General features: G+C 34.9%; 3 protein-coding genes across 4 annotated transcripts in view; 1 reads left to right on the top strand and 2 right to left on the bottom strand.

Moving 5' to 3' along the window:
- The window catches only part of LOC127833219 (uncharacterized), a 1,273,891-nt gene that overhangs the window by 68,921 nt on the left and 1,184,155 nt on the right, over window positions 1-20,815 (top strand). The gene's annotated exons all lie outside the window — the stretch shown is intronic.
- The window catches only part of LOC127833222 (uncharacterized), a 491,760-nt gene that overhangs the window by 13,813 nt on the left and 457,132 nt on the right, over window positions 1-20,815 (bottom strand). The gene's annotated exons all lie outside the window — the stretch shown is intronic.
- The window catches only part of LOC127833228 (cilia- and flagella-associated protein 57-like), a 28,173-nt gene that overhangs the window by 1,640 nt on the left and 5,718 nt on the right, over window positions 1-20,815 (bottom strand). Inside the window, exons 7-11 of the mRNA XM_052358386.1 lie at window positions 20,411-20,458; window positions 20,070-20,138; window positions 19,848-19,919; window positions 18,838-18,946; window positions 15,830-15,908 (exon numbers count right to left, since the gene is read on the bottom strand). Coding sequence (XP_052214346.1) covers window positions 15,830-15,908; window positions 18,838-18,946; window positions 19,848-19,919; window positions 20,070-20,138; window positions 20,411-20,458 — 377 coding nt within the window. The remainder of the gene's footprint in view (window positions 1-15,829; window positions 15,909-18,837; window positions 18,947-19,847; window positions 19,920-20,069; window positions 20,139-20,410; window positions 20,459-20,815) is intronic.

The raw sequence follows: 20,815 nt of genomic DNA, 5'->3' as shown, positions 1-20,815 counted from the left end.
CCTTAGCCTAACAATTATTTTAATTAATTCTTAAAAATCGCTTAAAATCTAACGAATGTAACCATGCGTAGTGATATAAATGCAGGGCTTAACACTAAGGCACGTCCGAACGACATTCACTGCCTGTACCTAGGTCCGGGCTAGCCAATGTTCCAGTAACATGCCCGACCGGTCGTGTGTATTTTGGGCGGGATTATGTGTTCTATATCAATAAACTGCGTTTTAAATAAGCCTTTGAAAGATGCAAAAATCTTAATACAGTATGATCAGATGACAATTAATTCCCAGAGTGAAGTCGGAGACTACAAACAGATCGTAACTCAAAGTAGATTTGGAACCCCCTGATTGCAATCAAAAAGAGGCCGACAATTCAGAAAATCCCCGGCGGTTTTCCTGGTAAAACACGTCAGAACCTATTTTTAAACGGAATTCCGCTAGATACGGTTTTGATTGGTTTCCTCGAAGTGACGTGTTTTCTCGATAAAAATACGTTTAAAACTAAAAGCCGGGATCGCCCAGGATTGTCCGGGATCGATGAAGGTATAAAACTCGACATTAACACAAAGTTAATATAAAATTATTATTTATTAATAAATTTTCAATAATTTTAATTTTTTGATCGATTAAAAGTGTTTTGACAATCTTTTTTACGCAATTCAATTAGCAAAACTAATATTAATGGTCGATCCCGGCTTTTAGTAGAGAGATAACCCAATCTCCACGCAGAGTTGTCGTTCCTTGCTCTCACATACAACTCTGCGAAATGCTCAGCTTGCCATTTTGCCTATAAAAAAGGTAAAACCGAACAAACGCATTCAATGTATATTTGATTGGATATTTAAGATCGCATGCATTAAATTAAGAAATATGACTTAAATGTACGATAAATCGTGCAAAAACTTGCGAGTTTTAATGCAACTCTTTGGAACTATTTTATTGCCCATTTACGCAGATGGAATTATTCCACGCACTTCACAAATGTTAACAATTGGACATAATTTTTATTGAGTGACGTTAGGAATTGCTTCGACGTGTGTACGTATGTTGGTTTCTTAACATCAAACAACCATGTCAATTTTATAATGATGAATTAAGACTGATTGTCCCGTAGTCACTGTTCTAACACTATTCTATTAGAGAAGACAAGTCTCTGAATAATTTCTAAGTGCTATTTATTCTTTTTCTAAAGTAGAGTACAATACCAAGTGATTCATTACTATCAGACTTACATAGTGTTCTCTAGATCTGAGGTGCAGAATGAATGCTTACAACAAACACACAGCATTTAATTCTCATCAAAATAAACATAAAATTTAGATATCTCTTATCCCATTCTTGGTTGGTCGACTCTTCTCTTCGGCCGATTTTCTAAACCCACCCCTTCGAATAACCCTTGTTGATTGGATGGATCGCTCATGCCTGTACCACATGTCACAGCAGAAAAGTGCACTATACAATTATCACGTTTGACCAATATGTTCGTGATGAACATGTGCAGATAATAACCTTTGTGAATAGGAGACCTCATTTCATTAACATACTTGATCATATAACCAGGTGTTCTCTTATGGACAAACCACATTGTTAATATAAAACCTAACACTTCTATAATCAATTGCGTAAACCCCGATACCCATAAGATACACATTCAATCCGAACTTGTATTTGTTATGTACATTGGGAAATTGGATATTCAATTATTTAGATTTCATTATATACCATATCTGAATTGGGACTTGTTATGTACGAGCCGAATTGTTAATCAAGGACTGAGACAAATCAACATATGTTCCCGATAATTGAACTACATTGGAGAAATGAAACCATACCTCCATAATCAATTTTTCAAACTTCATTACATCCTTTCCGAAGATTCTATTTCCTAAATTAGTTTATTTATACACCAACAACACAACAACAACAACACAATAATGTACAATGAGATAAATTCTGTTATTATTTATATATTATTATGTTCATTTATATGTCCCTTTATATATTACAATGTATATATGTCTCTTTATATATTACAATGTACAATTATAATGTACATTACGTTACATGATATAAGATATCATGGTATGAGATGGTTTTCTTTAATGCAATGAATGCAATGTAACCGTCGTGCAAGAGATTGTTTAGTATACTGTAACCTCAGTGATGAACGCTTGGAATGATCATGACATGAATGAGACGCTTTCATAACAATAATCCGTTCTGAGCCGAACACAGAGGGGAATGTAATGTAACCATCGTGCAAGAGATTGGAGTTAACCTTGTACTATTGTTACGACTACCGTAACACGTTTATTGTTATTTTTCGACACCTAAGATTCACTTACCGTTTGTTGTCAGACGGCAACCGCGGCAATCAATGTAAAAAGGTTTTAACGTTCATGTCGTTGTTTAAGTTTGGCTTTACGGGTGGGAATGGGGGTTCCTTGGATAAGAAAAGAAAAGGGAAGGCGGAAAGTAAGAGAAAGTATGAGGAAAAAACAACAAGGAAATTTCTCCCGAAATGGCGTGAAGATTACAAATAGATGTCTTAAGTAGATGAATATTGAATTCATTAGCATAAGTAAGGCAAGCTTATAAGAATGATTGAATCATAATTGCGCATCTCCACGCACAAGAAAATACAAGTTAAATGATAAATATAAAGGTTTTGATAATACTTTGGTCGGGGCACATGAAAGATTGGTCAGGGCTAGTAGGTTCTGCATTGACTAGCCCGAATGGCCTACTTGAAAAAAAAGGTTAGTGTTAAGCCCTGAAAATGTATTTGTTCTGGTACGCAAAATAGTCTTTAAAAAATTCACACACAAACTGTAAAACTAGTAAAAATATCACCATATGCCTCGATTCCATTTTACGCAGCATGCGAATTGTAACACATTACGACCGCGAAAAGAAGATTTTACTTGAATATAATTCATTTTATTTTCGAAAGAAAATGATCAAAATCCAATATGGCGGCGATTGCTTCTGACAAAATGATGTCGATGTCAACATAGATTCTACATTTACACTATCGACGAGTAAACAGACAATTGCAGCGACTGACACTTAATTTGACTTAATATGCAGGGCAATACGTTTTTCGACTTCGGACGACGAATTTAAGGACGCGCAGAACGTGTTTTTTATATACTGTTATGGGTATGCCGTGTATGATCCAATGCATCAATGGCCCCCGTGTTAAAATCATTTCCCCGAAAACGGGGAACGACAAAAGTACACATTAAAACCAAAACACGTTCGAACCAGTATCTTACCTTTAATTATCCTTTAAAATCCATCTAATAATCCATTTAACTCAATAATTGGCGATTTTGCATCTAGGGTCTTTAATAATTATTTTAGCATAGTTAAATAAAGACCCTTAAGCCATCCTATCACTATTTTCAAATGAATTCGTTAAACTTTCTTATTCGTCACACGCTACGTCAAATACTCTATGATCATTACTGCTGTCAAAATGAACCGGCGCAGTTTATCAAATAATAGCCGTTGGTAAACTCGGATGCATTTGCAGATTTCTGCATACAAAAATAATTATGTTTAAACTTGAACACTGTTATTTGTCTATGATAAATGCCCAGCTCTATGCTTAACGTGAATTAAATCGGATAGCAAATATTGCAGATTATTTATGAATTGTGCGATATTTGTATGGCTTGTTGTACATTCTTAAATGTCAAAAGTATATGCATGGATTATAAACAATGCACATTACACGAAATAAGGAAAATGTGATTAATTGACAATTCAAATACCGTATGTCGACATACAGTACATGTACATGTGAAATAAGTCGCGTTTATAATAAATCGTCATTTTTTGGGGGAAAATGACGCATAAAGTGTCATTTTATGACGCCATCAATCAGCTGATTCATTATACGGATGGCAAAAAATATGTCATATGACTAGATTTAAAGGTTGAAGGTCGTAAAATTTTGAAGCAAAAGTTTTCTCGAATTTATTAATTATGAAAAATCATTCAGTGGTAAAGTAAAAAGTAGTCCTAGCACGTGACATGGCACGTGACAGGGCACGTGACAGGTATATCCCACAGTGTTGATTACAGGCTAGTATATTCCAATAGGTGTTATACCGTCAAAATTGAAAATGGGTTAAATATTAACCTTAAGTTCGTGATATCAACGACTAATCTCATTCTGCTACGATCTGATAGATTTTTTTCCGTTGAGTCCACGCTTAAGATCATGCTTTTACATTTATGGTAGTGTCGGTAGTAAATAAAGCTTCTAAACCTTCCCAGTATTAAATACATAGAACATAGTAAAAACAAAACATACTTTCTTGAATTGGAATACGATACAATTTTGCGCTATTTTTATATTTGTTTGCAATTAGATACACCCGTTTGTTCAACATCGGGTCGCCAAAGCAACAGTGTCAGACGTGCATCAACAAAGATATGACGCTATTATGTTTTATTTGTTTCGTTTACCAATCAAAATACAGGTTGTTAAATGGATATTTCAAAATGGCTGCCACAAGAGAGGCCAAAATAATTTTGGACGAAATAACTCAGACAGATTAAATGTTTTTCAAACTTTCAATGGCTTTCTTTTGAAAACAGATGTAAATATTTCACAGGTATAATTATTTACAAATCTCTTCATAATTCAACGCCCACATATATTGACGACTTGATAAAACAATAATTACAATTTAAGATCGATATCAATCAATGATTTGACGCATAAAACACCTCACTCAAACCTTTTAAAAAGGTCGTTTAGTTATTCTGGTATGGAAATATGGAACCACATACCGGTACGTATTCGCCAATCTCTCACTCTCAACACTTTCAAACATAGGCTTAAGAAATATTTCCTCTTTGAGGCGCAAAATGAGTCTATTGCGTAGTAACATTTTTTTGTTTTCCTCTTATTCAAAAGTCAAATGCTCCTCCATAAGTGTCGTAATGATTACTGTAGATTTAATTTCTGCAAACAAATATACATATTGCTTTTTCAAACTACTTATATAGCAAGGAGGTGCAGGCTATATATAACAGTTGTGTAATTTCATATCCAATTGTGAACAACACTGGTCATGAATATTGTTTTCTGTAATTATAATATTTGTGTATATCAGCCACTTCTGTCAATCGTAAACTATTTCAAGTATAATGTATTCCACGTTTCTAATCTCTGACTTTGTACAATAATGTACGCGGCTGTTTTTGTTAACTTTTTGCTATTGTTATTGGTCGTGTTAATTAAGATATGGTAATTGTATAAGTGTGTGTGTGTGTGTGTGTGTGTGTGTGTGTGTGTGTGTGTGTGTGTGTGTGTGTGTGCGTGCGTGCGTGCGTGCGTGCGTGCGTGCGTGCGTGCGTGCGTGCGTGCGTGCGTGCGTGCGTGCGTGCGTGTGCGTGTGCGTGTGTGTGTGTGCGCGGGTGCGTGTGTGCGCGGGTGCGTTAGAGTGTGTGCATATGGGAAAATGTAATCAACAATACATTTATATTCTTAAATACTTTCTGTTTATAAATATTTGTTCCTTGAGACCATTTCAATATTGGAAGAGAAATAAATAATATAAGAGAAGTCATATAATATACTTGCTTATTATGACACTGCTATTACACTGTTACAGTACTCTTATGTCCGTCGAAGTCTACATGTTTGCATTATAATGTAGAAATGCATTATACAAACCATAGTTGTTTGACGGCCTCATTGAAAATAAGATTGCCATTGTTAAACTGTTTGCATGACTTTGTATCAATGTGTTGTCTTAATGAGTTACCTTCGAAAAATAAAGAGATTATTATTATTGATTCATTATGACATTTCCATGATTTCTTTATATCGTTTCAGGGAGTTACTTAATCGTTTCAATCAGTTAGCTATGTTGTTGTCACGAGTAGCAAAGTCGTTCCCATGAGTCAGTTATGTCTTAAAACGACTTACTAAGTTGTTCTCACGACTTACTTACACAAATGCACGTCTAACGTTTTTGCACGAGCAAAGTATCTCGTTCCCAAGACTTATTAAATCATTGGCATGAGTTACTTAGTGTTGGAAACGACACAAATATATGAATAAGTCTCTTGCCACCACACTGCCGTGTGTAGAAGATTGGTATCGCCAAATTTTGAATTGGCTTGTGGAGGAAGTGCCATATAAGAAGAGGTCCATTTCCAAAGACTTGATGATCCTCTTTAATATTTAGTTCCCGTTGTGAGGCAACTAATATACTACACCTCATTTGAATGTCTTTATGACAAGCGACAGGCGAGTAACTAATGGCTACTAATCTAATTCAATTTACTTCAGTATCATTAACGTTAAAATCATCTCGTCTATTTTCAGGGCTCCCCCTGGCCCAACAATTTCTGTAGCCAACATTTTAGCCAAATTGATTTTTTTGTAGCCAAATTTTAGAAACTGTAGCCAAAGTTTTAGCAAAGCATTCGGAACCGCCTTTTGTAAGTCTAGGCTACAGGGGTGTAAAAGAAGAAACTGCAAAACGAAGCTTTAATATGATTATTACTATAATCACCAGGGATCATATTTTCCCGCAACATCAATCGGTCTGGATATAAATGGGGAAAAAGTTTCCGAATATTTATGTCCGAAATCATGACAAATTACGTTAAAATATATACCATTGATTTTGCCATTCATGAAGGTGGTATAATAAATGTACAAGAAAAATTCCCTTAGGCATTTTTTTTAACGGAACATACGAGTTTTATCAACTGGTTTTATCACTTTTATTTCATTGTTGTTTCGTGTGCTGTTTTATCAGACTTTTTTCATCGTTGTCAATATTCTTAAATCTGTGTAAGTCGATGTTTTTAAATCGTTGTCGACTCGATAATAGCTTACACAAATGCGCTGAACCAAACAAATGTCTGTGCGTAGGTTGGCTACTGACCATAACTCAACCAAATAATTAAGAAATAATTTGTGTACGGTAAAGTTTGTTGTCAAATAACCCACGGCCGATAGTTTTGATGCGTAGGGATTAAATCACGAGAGCGAAGCATTTGATACCACGCATCTAATTTTCACGGTCGTGGGTTATTCAACAACAAACTATAAAGTACACAAATTATTTTGATTCTTACACGGTTTTACTAAAGATTTATACAATTAATATTATTTTTCTTGTGTACTATTTTATGTGAAGTTCCGCACATAAAAATAACTTTCGGCTCTTCTGTCGATCAGATCCCCGACTTTCGGAATATTACGCTGGTGGAAAATGTATCGGCATGTTTTGTTTAGTTACAGCGCGTGCCATTGTGTGACTAAGTTGATAATTCACTAACAGCTTTTACTCAAATTGATTGAAATCGGCAGCAATCTTTAATAAGATGTAATTGTTTATTTAAGCCAATAAGATGTACAGTTACTTCGTTGTTTTGTTTTCACACCAGTCAGTTTCCTTTGTCTCGATATCCGGTTCTGACAGGTGTTAATGCAGACTGTGTATCAATTTTGCGGGTCAATAACACGGCGATGTATTGAAGCACAGTCTACAGCTGAAAGAGTTTACTATCTGGGATGGCATTTGTCAGAAAATAATCATTTGGCGAAAACATCCGGCGAACATTTTTTTTCCTGACAAAAATCGTTCGCCGGACATTTTCGCCAAACGATTATTTTATTCGCCGAATTCGCTAAATTTTCGTCATTGGCGAATTTGGCGAACGGCAGCGGGAGCCCTGATTTTATTGCGCTAGTCAATTGTTCGAAGAATTTGTATCAGTCTCGTGACTTGTGCTATTTCGCATGACACGAGATGCGGAGATACGTCATCAAACAAGCCACTCGGCTGATACAAACTCATGGAACAATTGACTAGCGTAATATTCCGTATGTATACGACAGTCAAGTGATTTGATTGTTATCGCAAGTACTAATAATTAACGATAACGATACGCACTTAATTTCTAAACAGATAGACCAAAGTTCGTCGAATACGTCTTTTCTACAGAGGTATGAATCATGCTACCAATTCCGCGTACTTGATTACGAGTGTTTTTAATATAGCAATCAAAGTTATTTAGCATGCTCCAACCTTTAATTATAATGATATGGTAAACAAGAAATTGACATATACGATGTATTTGTTGAGAATTTCACATCTGTACGATAAAAGGTGTCGATACAATTCACTATGCATTTCTAAAAGCTTCTTCAGATGTACTGTCAAATTATCGTTAATGTTGTTACAGTGTTGGGTTCAAGACCAAAGATTACATTGTTTGGGTCTAGACAGCGTTAATATATGGTTCCCAATTGCGAAACTTTCAAAACATTGTCGGTAATAAGCCGACACAGATTTCCAGAATCAGTTTAGTTTGAAAAATAAATTTGGTTTTCGGAGCATTATGACTCACGCATAATGAAATTTCAGTTTTTCACTGGCAGTACTTATAATGCTATAAAGCTATAAAAATACGGTCGATTGTTGATTATATTCTCCAATTGCATGAGAACATCCTCAAAGCTTGTTTTAAAATATGAAAATAGCTTTTTAAAAAGACGGCAAAGAAAGGTCACATATTATAGCGTTAACACATCTTCAAAACTTGATATCTCTTAGCATTTTTCATGTGCTTAATTTTTTTTGTATTACATGGGTGATTGTTTTTCATTTATTCTGTGAACTGCTGTCGATTTTACCGCATCACTGTAGCTTTATCAGGATGTGAAATAATACCGCCCTTGTCTTTTTAGGACAGTGCGTTTGTGACATCTGAGTAAGCTTCATGAACAAAGTTCGAGTTTTGACGATTTGAGCATGCGCACACACGAATCACGCGCTTAGTGAATAATTACATGGGTCATGTTGATTGATGCCATATGGTTTGCATTGTTGTGTTAAGTGATTTACTTCAATATGATCGAAGCGAATAGTGTTTCAATTATGAGAAAAGAGATTATGTTCCGTTTTATTCAGATACTCATTTGCGATGAAATATATTGGGATGGTGTTTTGTTTTCAAGAGCTATAAGTGTTATACACAATTCGTGTCATTGATTCCAAGATCCCACTTGTTGTCTATCATTTATTTACTTTGCAAACCACTTAATAATGTCCTCTAACAACTCAAATTTATGCTGCGAATATATTCATTAAATATTATTCAGTATTAAGATTTTTAATGTGGATTTGCAAAATGATTTCATAGGATATTAGGGAGATCAACCCTCTGGTTCAACTGTGCTTCCAAACGAATAAAATGTATTGATATTTATCTTGATTCGCGAAGCCGGATCCGGGGGTTGCCGCAAAAGCCTATAAGCATTCTCCGAAAGACTAATTTTGCATTTTACAAAAATCGCAAACATAAAAACGTTCTGGTTAAACAAGTGCGGTAGATTATAATTTTTCCAGATTTATTTGAAAATGATTTTAATATTAAAGCCCCATTACTACTCAAAATCAACGAAATTTTCGTACAATATTTCGTAACAAAAAGCTAAACAAATAAAAATCAATGTACTACGGAAGCCCTGGAGGGACATTTTTATTCCCACGCTTTTTGAAAAAAAGGTGGGGATATTGTGGTTATCTCCGCCGTCCGTCCGTCCGTCCGTCTGTCTGTCTGTCTGTCTGTCCGTCCGTCCTGGCCACTATCTCCTCCTACACTAAAAGCACTAGAACCTTGAAACTTACACACATGGTAGCTATGAGCATATGTGCGACCCTGCACTATTTGGAATTTTGATCTGACCCCTGGGTCAAAAGTTATAGCGGTTGGGGTGGGGCCGCGTCAGAAATTATCACTCATTTTTTTAGGTTATTTTACATTTACTTCTTTATTTCTACACCGATTCACTTCAAATTGATAATGGACCTCTCTTATGACAATACGGTCAATCTCAACTATGCATGGCCCCATTCCCAACCCTGGGGCGCCCCGCCCACATAGGCCACACCCACCAAAAATTTCCATTTACTATAATTTTTTCATTTCTACACGGATTCACTTCAAATTGATACTGAACTTTTGTTATGACATTAGGGTCAATCTCAACTATGCATGGCCCCAATCCCAACCCTGGGGCGCCCGCCCACATAGGCCACACCCACCAAAAAATTCCATTTACTATATTTTTTTCATTTCTACACGGATTCACTTCAAATTGATACTGAACTTCTCTTATGACATTAGGGTCAATCTCAACTATGCATGGCCCCATAACCAACCCTGGGGCCCCGCCCACATAGACCACACCCACCCAAAATATCCTTTACTATAATTTCTTCATTTCTACACCGATTCACTTCAAATTGATATTGAACTTCTCTTATGACAATACAGTCAATCTCAACAATGCATGGCCCCATTACCAACCCTGGGGCGCCCCGCCCACATAGACCACACCCACCCAAAATTGCCTTTTACTATAACTTCTTCATTTCTACACCAATTCACTTCTATTTGATGATGAACTTCTCTTATGACAATACGGTCAATCTCAGCTATGCATGGCCCCATTACCAACCCTGGGGCACACCTAGGTCAAACATTCGGCGTGGGGATACGCGTCGGCCTCTGCCGCGCCTTTTCTAGTTTGTTACTTGTTATGAGTAATGTGTTATTACTTATTTGTTATTACTTATTAGTTATGCTCGATTGGTCATTGTCGGCTCGGGTACTACTTGCATGTACCCCGGGTACTCTTAAGTATGCTTACATGTATCCCGGGTACGGTAATTATCTTTAAACGTACCCGGTCGATATTAGACTGTACCCGAGTTGTTTTCCTGCCCTTAATCCGATGTTGTAAATTTAACTACCAATTTCCACTGTGAGAATGTAAATACGTCTTGATTGGCCAGCGCGTATATTTACATCTTGCAATGTTAAAAGTTAACGTTTGCATCGTTGTAAAGTCTGTAATCTATACGCGGTGGGAGCGACACAATTATTTTTCGTCTTAGCGAGGAACAAATGCTGTGCTTACAGGCCGGGAACAATTGTGATATAACTCACACGAAATTTCATCCTAGATAAAAATGTCTGGGTAACAAACTGTTGACTACCGGTTAAATGTAAACATTGATTCTTGTGGTGCAATAACGAAAATAGTCAACTTCGGTGAATAAAGTATGCATAAAAAAAGATTTTTGTATCATAAACTGTGGAATATTTTACCGAAATTATATTAAATGTGTTGTATTACTCAAGTAATTTTCTTAATATGGGTTTTCACCTGATTTTGACTTTTCAGGACACAGTCTTTCCAGCGTTGCTATTTTTTTTTAGTTTTCCTACTTTGTCCTAGTATTTTTTAAAGTTTCCTTTTTCCTAGTTTTTACAAAAAGCTCCTAGTTCTCCTAGTTGTTTTGCCAGTGACGAGTCTTAAAATTATTGTATAGGCAAAATAATTGTTTGGTTTTGTTAATTTAATATCACCTGGATATGTATACATGTATTCATAGTGTTTTAAATATATTTGGGTTGGCTATAGGTATGCATTAATGGTTTATTTTCCTAGAAATATTTGCTTGGCTAGAAAAGATAGACAATAATCACGATCCCCTGTCAAAATGGTGTTAGATCCCCTGCCAAAATTGTGTGAGGCAGAAGGGAACTGCTTTGCTGTGTATTGCTTTGTGTGTTGTTACAGCATATCATTTTCAAATTCTGGCCTGTTTCAGTTACTGGGCCATGCAGATGGATCAAAACATAAGAAGTTGGTATAAGTACGCAAAGATAAAGGCCAGAAACAGCTATTTAATTCACCTGTATAAGGAGGCAGTCAACAAGAAGGCAGTGATACTGAAAGGAAGGGGCATACTGTCTTTCTAAAGCCTTTATAAATTAACGATCAAACAGCAAAAGCAGAGGCATTATGGGCAATGAAAGTGGCATTAGAAGGATATTCCTTAATGTGATGGAATAAGCAACCTGTTGAAGGCGATGTTGTCTGGATCATTTTTTGAACAATGCACAATGAGCAAATATAAGGTGTCATATCTAATGTCAGATGGTCTTGGTCCTTAGAAGGGGTATTGTGAAAAGGTACACGTATCAAAGAGTCAATTTTCAATACAATATGATGAAACAGGCAATGCACAGGACAAAAAGCAATGTGATGTTCATAATAGAGTTTGGAGAAGGGAGAAGTTAGTGTTATGTTCCTGAAAAGCCTCGTGTTTCGACAGGCTAAAGGCGAAATGTTATTGCCCTATTTCTTTTATACTATAGAAGCTAGAGACTTGAAACTTCATAAATGAACATTTTTTTAGATATAGTGCAGTATGCATAAAATGTTACTCTGCACCTGTTATTATTTTAGTTATTGCCCTTTTTAATGTTTATACTTGATTTTTATCAGGTTCTTCTCCTATATACTATAAAAGCTAGAGACTTGAAACTAGAAATTTAGATAGATATCATTGAGAGAAAGTAAAGTATGCAAAAGATGTTACTCCGCACCTATTTTTCTTGTCACTACAAAGTCGCTTGGACACTTCTCCGTCGTCCGTCTCTCTGTCCGTCACAAATCGTCTCCGGAGCAAAACTCCTTTAGTATTGAAGGTATCGACCTCAAACTTTATACAGTGATACAGTTCATTGAGGGAAAGCGCTGTAACAAGAAGCCATAACTCTGGGTTGTCCCATGTTTGAGTTGTCTCTGTTTTGAGTTATCTTCCTTCGTTTAAAAATCGGAGCATTTCCGGAGCATAACTTCTATTGTATTGAAGGTATCGACTTCAAACTTTATGCAATGACAAGCGACACATGTGATAACTAATCGCTCTTGTTTTTTTTTAATTTATTTCCCTTTGTTAATTTTCATAGTTTATATTTGTCCGGGCTATTTCTCCTATATTATAAGATCTTTAAATTTGAAACTTCATTATGTGAACAGATGTTATTGAGAAGAAGAACAGTGCACAATGACTGGAACTCTGGTTCTCATATAATTTAGGTTATTGTCCTTAATTTACTTTACTATTGTTAAGGCCATATTTCTTTTACTGTGCAAGCTATGTACTTGAAACCGGAGGCGACTTAATGGTTTGCGCTCTGTGTGTGAGTCTGTCACACTTGTCTGTATCCTGCGATAACTTAAACATTTCTTCATTTATTTACATGAAACCTGAAACATGGACAGATGGCAATATGGAGATTATGCACGTCATTTCATTGTGTTCCTAAGTCATGAATTCTAGTTGTTATGGCAACAAATAGAAATATTGCTGAAAATGGTGGATCCTGCGATAACTTAAAAAGTTATTCATATTTTTTCATGCAACTTGAAACATGGATAGATGGCAATATGGAGATTCATTTTATTGTGTTCCTACGTCAAGAATTCTGGTTGCTATGGCAACAAATAGACTAGAAATATTGCTGAAAAGGTGAAGTTTCACCGGTAGGTGACCATATTGCTTGATAAAGTCTTGTTATATGGCAGATTTTTTTGGTAAGAAGTGCACTGTCAAGAACTGTTAATCTACCTATAATGTTCATTTTAATTTTGTTCAACTTGTTAATTAAGTTCAACTTCTGAAACACCGTTAGCTTCAGTTCAAATGCATCTTCACCTGAAAGATCATACCTGTTGACAAATATTATAAAAATCTTACACTGGCTTAAGGTACATACCAGGTAAATCTTGCTCGAGGGATACTGTTTAAGGCGGTAACGAGGCTCTCCCGAGAGCTAGATTTTCCTGGTATGTACCGCAAATAGTGTTTGCTTGCTTTTCTTGCATATTGTTCAAACACGCATTCATTCATAAATGTTCATTTGATGTCATAAACGTGCGATATGTGACGTCATAAGAATATTTATGAATACATAAATAACGTTATTTAACGCGCAAGACTGAAGAGTATTATTACAACAGCGGAATGTAAGATGGGGTTTTCTAGCACTGGTGAAAACGGCAGATAACCCGGTCTGAAATGCAAGAAATATTCGTTCTTTGCGACACATCCGACTCGCGGAGGTCATGTTCGTTGGTTTCAGGTCACCCGGTAACATGCATCATCCATCGGTAATCCAGGGTTAATAATTACATGTACATTTGATGAAATGTAGGAACGGAATGCAGAAGCACATTGGCTGCACATGGTATTGTGAAGTGATTTTTTTCCATAATTTTCTTCTGCCTTAAGACGCCATTTTGTTTGACTCGCATGTGTTATCATCTAAACGCTTGGTAAATACTTTGCCAAATAAGCAAGCGCTATTCGATTAAGACTCGAGTCAAAACGGCCTAAACAAAACAGGATTTTTCATTACGCATAGAAGACGGCTCGAATTGGGTATCGGCGATTTGTTTTGCGTCCCGGTACGCACAGCTTTTGAAAAAATGCGTATCGACCTATTTTTATTGCGTATTTACGCAAATACGCATTTTATCTGTAGCTCTGAATGTACTACTGACTTACGAAATTCGGCGAAAATGAACTTTTTATATTCGGAAATATCATAATTCGGTAACCACGAAATAATGTTGTTCTAAAAACTGCAAGTGGGTAACAATTTTTGAAAGCAAAAGTAACCGGACAGTAAGTCCGACGATCTTGCATTTCAACATTAGCCTTTTTAATTGTTCATCGGCAATGTCCGACGGGCCGACGGGCTTTCGCCATGTCTGGGTCACGAAGTGTCATTGAGATGAAGCAACACATATGGTTTCCAGAGTATTTAGAAGCTTTTTCTTTGATTTGACAAAGTGACCTAGTATTTAAACCCTCGTTTGGCATTTACCAAGATATCAACTTGACAAATGTCCCAGTTTAATAAAGATTGGACGAAAAATGTGGTTTCTAGAGTGTTCACAGACTTTTCTTTAAATTGGCTTAGTGACCAAGTTGTTGATCCCATATCAGCCTATATCTAATAAGATTTCACAGGATTTTCATAAAATTTGAAACAAGAAAAGTGTCCACACGACACGGATGCCCCCAACTGTAACTGTGTCACTACATAAAAGCATTAACTGTGTAAATGCTTTTGAGATATACATCGCATTTTGCATGCAAATAACATGAATGCACGTATCTTCTTGTCAACTGCAGAAAAAACCCATAATGGTTACTACTTGAAATAGAGAGCAGACATCATGTTGAATGTTTAAAACCTAGTTTTTGGCCCGCACGGCCAATGGTCGAACTTGGCCTAAAGATCATCTAGATAAACTTGTAACCAAATACATCAATAAAACTCACTTATGTATGTTTATATGTGTAAATATTTTCCCTAACTGAAACATACACTTAATTTATTTCTTTGAATCATGTTGTTCACACTTTATATGCCCTTTCATAAATCAACCACATGTTAATATTTGCTTTTTGAAATGTATGTATATTATGTATGTATATTATCATATATATATATATATATATATGTGTATATATGTGTATATATATGTGTATATATGTGTGTGCGTGTGTGCGTGTGTGCGTGTGTGTGTGTGTGTGTGAAAACAATAACATGAAGACCCTTATGTCTCAAATAAACTGCCTTATATATCTAGGACATGACAGCATGAAGTTATTTTTTACCTTAGGATTGTGCAAATAAGGCCATACAAGCTCCAGATTTATGTAAGAAAAAATCCCCAATACCTCCTATGAATATACAATACCATTGTGCCATTAATATTTCTAGGATTATGAGATAACATAAAGTACAAAACATCACGAGGATTATGGAAACCACTGACTAACTTTTAAAATATCTGAAAAAAAGTCATCGTATAATAGCTCACCGGAAACGCGATTTAATACTTGCAAAATCCTCTCTTTTGTTGTCAGTGGAGTGACATTTTCGGTAGAAACCGCACGATTAGCTCACTTACTGTGTTTACGAAGCGTAACCTCGTCGTTTTCAAACTTGTCTGTTGACAAAGTAGAGAGTCCTCTGGTTGTTGGAGAGTCCTGTAAATAATATAGGCACTCAAGATTACGGGTTATGTTACAACTACACATGCTAGAAGCTGATGTTGAATTCAATACAAAATGCCAAGTATTGCGTTCAATGATCTAATCCAGCCCCCTACAGTCTATTGACTACAACTAAAATAATTAATGATTATGCAGCATTAATTTAAGTAAAATGAAATTTTAATCAAAATACTTTCTGCAAATATTTCATAAATATAATCAATTGCTTCGAACTAGGTTAAATATTGATCTGTTAGATATATTAACATTTTAATAAAGATGCCGGTCATATCTTAATATTTATATTAATTTAAATCATGATATCAAATTTGAGCCAAATTATACAATTTCAAATAATATGCACTACGCGATAGCAATGAATTTAAATATATGCTTCACATAGTGCATAAGATAGATTTCTAAGGATAGTTACTTTAGTTTCGTATGCATCAAGTTAATATCGTGTCTACCTAAATAGATATATAGAGGATATTTGTTGGATTCGGTGGAATATCGATTTTATTTCTCGAGTGATCATAGAAAACAATATTTTCACGAGTGGCGAAGCCACGAGTGAAAATATATTTTTTCTATGATCACGAGTGAAATAAAATCGATATTCCATCGAATCCAACACATTTTCTTTTTATTTTATGCTTTTTTCACCGTTCATTTACATTGTTAATGAGTTTAACTGTATTATTTCGCTGGATTAATAACGTCATTTCGTCCAAAAAATGACGTCATTTCACAGTAAAACAGTGAAAAATATCGATATATTTTTCACTGTTATTTTTCACTGTAAGTGTTTAAAACTGTGGAATACCAATTTTATTTCACTGATTTTTCTCTATAAACCACCGGACAGCATAAAATAAACATATATACATCATATATATTACGTGTTACTAGACGAGGAGATTACACCAAGTAAGTGCCAATTGCTTGTTACACTAATTAGTCATCTCTTGGGAAGGCGTGTGAAGCCCATTAATTGTTGTACAATTTCATGTAAATGACAGTCTACCGTTCATATACGGTCGTTGCATATGTCATATTACGTCGTGACCTTTAGACACGCGATTGTGCACATGCTTCCGTCGGAAATTGCACACGTCACGATTAAGTTTTTCAATGTATATTAATATATGCATTTCAGTAGGGGGATCAGTTCACGTTAGACAACCGACCAGATAGGTCCCAGTTACTACTTGTCGCGGGCCGTTAGGCCGCCGCAAAGATCTTGTTCAGGATATTTTACGGATATTGGAAAATGTTAGAGTTTAAAACAAAACAAAAATAAATCGCAATAAAACTTGAAATGGACTTGTGTTCGTTATTGTGTTACACCGATTATGTGACATATGTTATCACTATAAAATTAATCCTGCACTTCTCAAAAACGATAGAGCTATATGTAACGGATAAGTGTGTATAGGGCTTTCCGGACTGCTGGCCCAAGAATCTGGAACACTATTCCATTAGCGATCAGGCAGTCAGAAACATTGGATTTGTTCAAAAGAAACCTGAAGACATTTTATTTTAGGAAGTTTGACACACTGTTTTAAATTGTATAAACGTTTTAATGTGCTCATTTAATGTGTGTTAAACCCCACAATCAATGCACTCACTAATAAATTCATTATTTATTTATCTACTTATTGATTTTTTTTACTTAATTTAAGTAGTGTTTTGTTTTATTTATTTAGTTTGGTTATTTTAAAGTGTTTATCAGATTTTAGTTACTGCCTATATTTATATGGTGTCAGCTTTTTACCTCGTACCTTTTATGAATTTTATGTCATATTTACATGTACAACGCCATTGAATATGCGCGCATAAAAATAGGCGTTTAATCAAATAAATAAGTTTCAAGTTTCAAGTATAACGCTTAAATACTTATATTGTTTTCCAATACCACCATAGATCACAGTCATGCAAAAACAGTATTAATTGCCACATATGTTTTAGGGGGGGGGGGGGAGGGGGGCACACAAACGACTAAGAAAGTGTACCTGTTAAGAATACTTTGATCGTTTAAGAAAGAAATCTGCATTTTGAAACAGGAATTGATTTTCCTTTATTAAAATTTACGTGGGGAACATCAAGGCCCAGAATTGCTGGCCTAAATTGACTCTCAGATACTTAAGTGATCTGAGCTGGGATATAATTGTTCAAGACTATACTGGTACAAGGAGTAAAACGTGTTGTTATTGACAGAAGTCAGCATGGATGATTTTGATGTTTTCTTTATCTGCTTCAAACAAAAACTTTAGATGAACCCTTTGAGCTCATTTAAGGGTACTTATAGTTTTAATAGTAGTTGATCTTATTTATTAAGCAATAGTTATATTACAGCAATAAGTATGTTCAGATTGAATAATGCACTACCAACTATAGCACTCATTATATCGAAATGTTGAAAAAAAAAAGCGACAAGTATATGAACTTCACTGAAACACAAATTATACTAGAGACCTTATGTATGACTAGTGAGCCGTGACTTGAACGAATATGATATGATTACTTGTATAAGGTCTGGTATCTATGTGGTCTTTTATTAATCATATGTCTGATACCTTGATATGAGAACATATATGACATCAGTTAATTGTAGCTTGTGTATGTTACATGTATGCTTTTGGGTAAATATCATTATCATAGTTGACACAAATTATTTTATAATGTTGCATATTAAAAGCTTATGGCTATGCATCGCCGCTTTTTGGAACGGTTCATGATTAAAAGATAGGAGTCAATTATTTCGTATTAAAGTTACAAAAGAATCCTTTTAAAGTTAATTAAACGTTTTCACATTATTAAACAAGAGAAAGCTATAATGCAGGTACAAAGCATTATTGAATGGAAAACTATTGCAATTTACTAATTAGCTGTTGGAACATAACACATTTTAAATATTTACCGTCATATTCACCTGATGACCGCTCAACAGCTTGTCAAGTTCTTTTTGAATCTCATCATATTCTTGTTTCAATTGCGCGTCTTTTTCAATCAACTGCTCAAGTTGGTGACTGAAAACGCAACAAAACCTTTTCGATAGTTGTCAATACTTATCAAGCATAAACAATTATCTATTTTCATGTGGGGAAAAATGTCATAGATTTGTATGTACTTGAGTGTGATGCGAGTTCATTCTGTTTATAAATATATATACGTTTATTATACAAAATTATCTATTCGCTTAAAATGTTGTTCATTGTTTTTGTCGTTCTACATCTTATAGTTCGATTTAGGATGCAGACCTATGCTTAACGTTTGAACTCTTAAAAGGTTACAGACATTTGTAAAGGTTCTAACTCACTAACTGTCACGAATCACGCTAAAAATTCCAAATTACTTATGTTTGACAAAAACTCTATATGTGGTATGTTAATCCCTTTATACGTAGATACGTTTGGGTTTCTTACTTATAATCAAATATAAGCAGTTAATTTAATTAATTCACTGGCTGCGCTTCAATGCACAGGCAACTTAAGCTTTTTTTTATTGTATCATCTTTAGCATGACTATCAATAGTTAATATATACTGATGGCGGAAAAAATGTACACCCATGTTGTTAATCGACATATTGCTGACACCATAATATCCATTGTTTGTACCATAATTGTGTTAACCTTTACCTTGCTAATCAGCTGAGTCAAGCGAGAGGGTATCGCGTTGTATGATTTAGCTATTTTCCATTAAACATAAATTGAATTATTGTGTAATATAAACATTCTAAGGTAATTCTTTTTCGGTAAACATTATAACTGAGTTAATGTCGAAATGTATGAAAACTATACTTTATAAATATACATGTTAGAATATAAGTTAGGTTTAAATGGCTAAATTCAAACTTTGATGAGAATCTCTTTTTTGTAATGCAACAGCGATTCCAATAGAGAACGTTTGAAACAAAAGAAGGAACAAACCTGGGTTCACTTCTAACGCCTAAGGTCACAGCAGACTTACGTCTCAGTTCCTTGACAGTTTCGTTCAATGTGCTGCAATGATACAACAGTTGGGGAGTATTGTATTCATATGTTTTCGTGTATTGCAGGTTAAAACGTTGTGTATTAATTTTTAGAAAATTCGGGTTCGATACAAAAGCGAATCAGTTTGTTGTAAATAGAGAAGATATTACGAAATCTTACTTCACTCTGTTTTGCAGTATTTTTATCTTCTTCTTCAGGATGATAATGTGTTCATCTTGTGCTTCAATTCTGTATAAATTTGATAATAAATTACATGCATCACGTGCAGATAAAAAACTTTTAAATATTAATTTAACCGTAAATCGTTCCAATATGGTAATGTTCATAAGACTATTATTTGTTTAAAATGTCTAATATAATAATGCAATATAGAGCTAAACCATCACATTTCGCGATTTAAACAACTGTGACAAGAAATATTCAAGCAATTGTTTATTTATGATAATGCCAAAATTTTAAAGCGTTATGATATTAATACAGTATTTTAATGCGATATTTACTGTCGTTGCCATTTGTTTCTGTCCTCTTTACTGCAAGACTTCACGGACCTAGAAATGTAAAGAATATTTAACACAAATATTAGTAATTATTATGGTTATAATTAAAATGCGTTATGAGGATAATGATAATAATAATAATAATAATTATTATTATTATCCTTCTTCTTCTGCTTCCTCTTCTTCTTCTCCTTCTACTTCTGTCTTCTTCTTTCCTCCTCCTCCTCCTCCTCAGCACCAGCATCAGCGTCATCATCATCATCATCAGCATCATCAGCATCATCAGCATCATCATCATCATCAGCATCATCAGCAGCAGCATCAGCATCAGCATCAGCAGCAGCAGATCATCATCATCATCATCATCAGCATCATCATCATCATCATCATCATCATCATCATCATCAT

Source organism: Dreissena polymorpha, chromosome 6 (assembly GCF_020536995.1).
Source record: "Dreissena polymorpha isolate Duluth1 chromosome 6, UMN_Dpol_1.0, whole genome shotgun sequence".
Classification (NCBI taxonomy): Eukaryota; Metazoa; Mollusca; class Bivalvia; order Myida; family Dreissenidae; genus Dreissena; species Dreissena polymorpha.
Note: the sequence above shows the minus strand (reverse complement) of the source record. Positions and strands in the feature narration are given on the sequence as shown.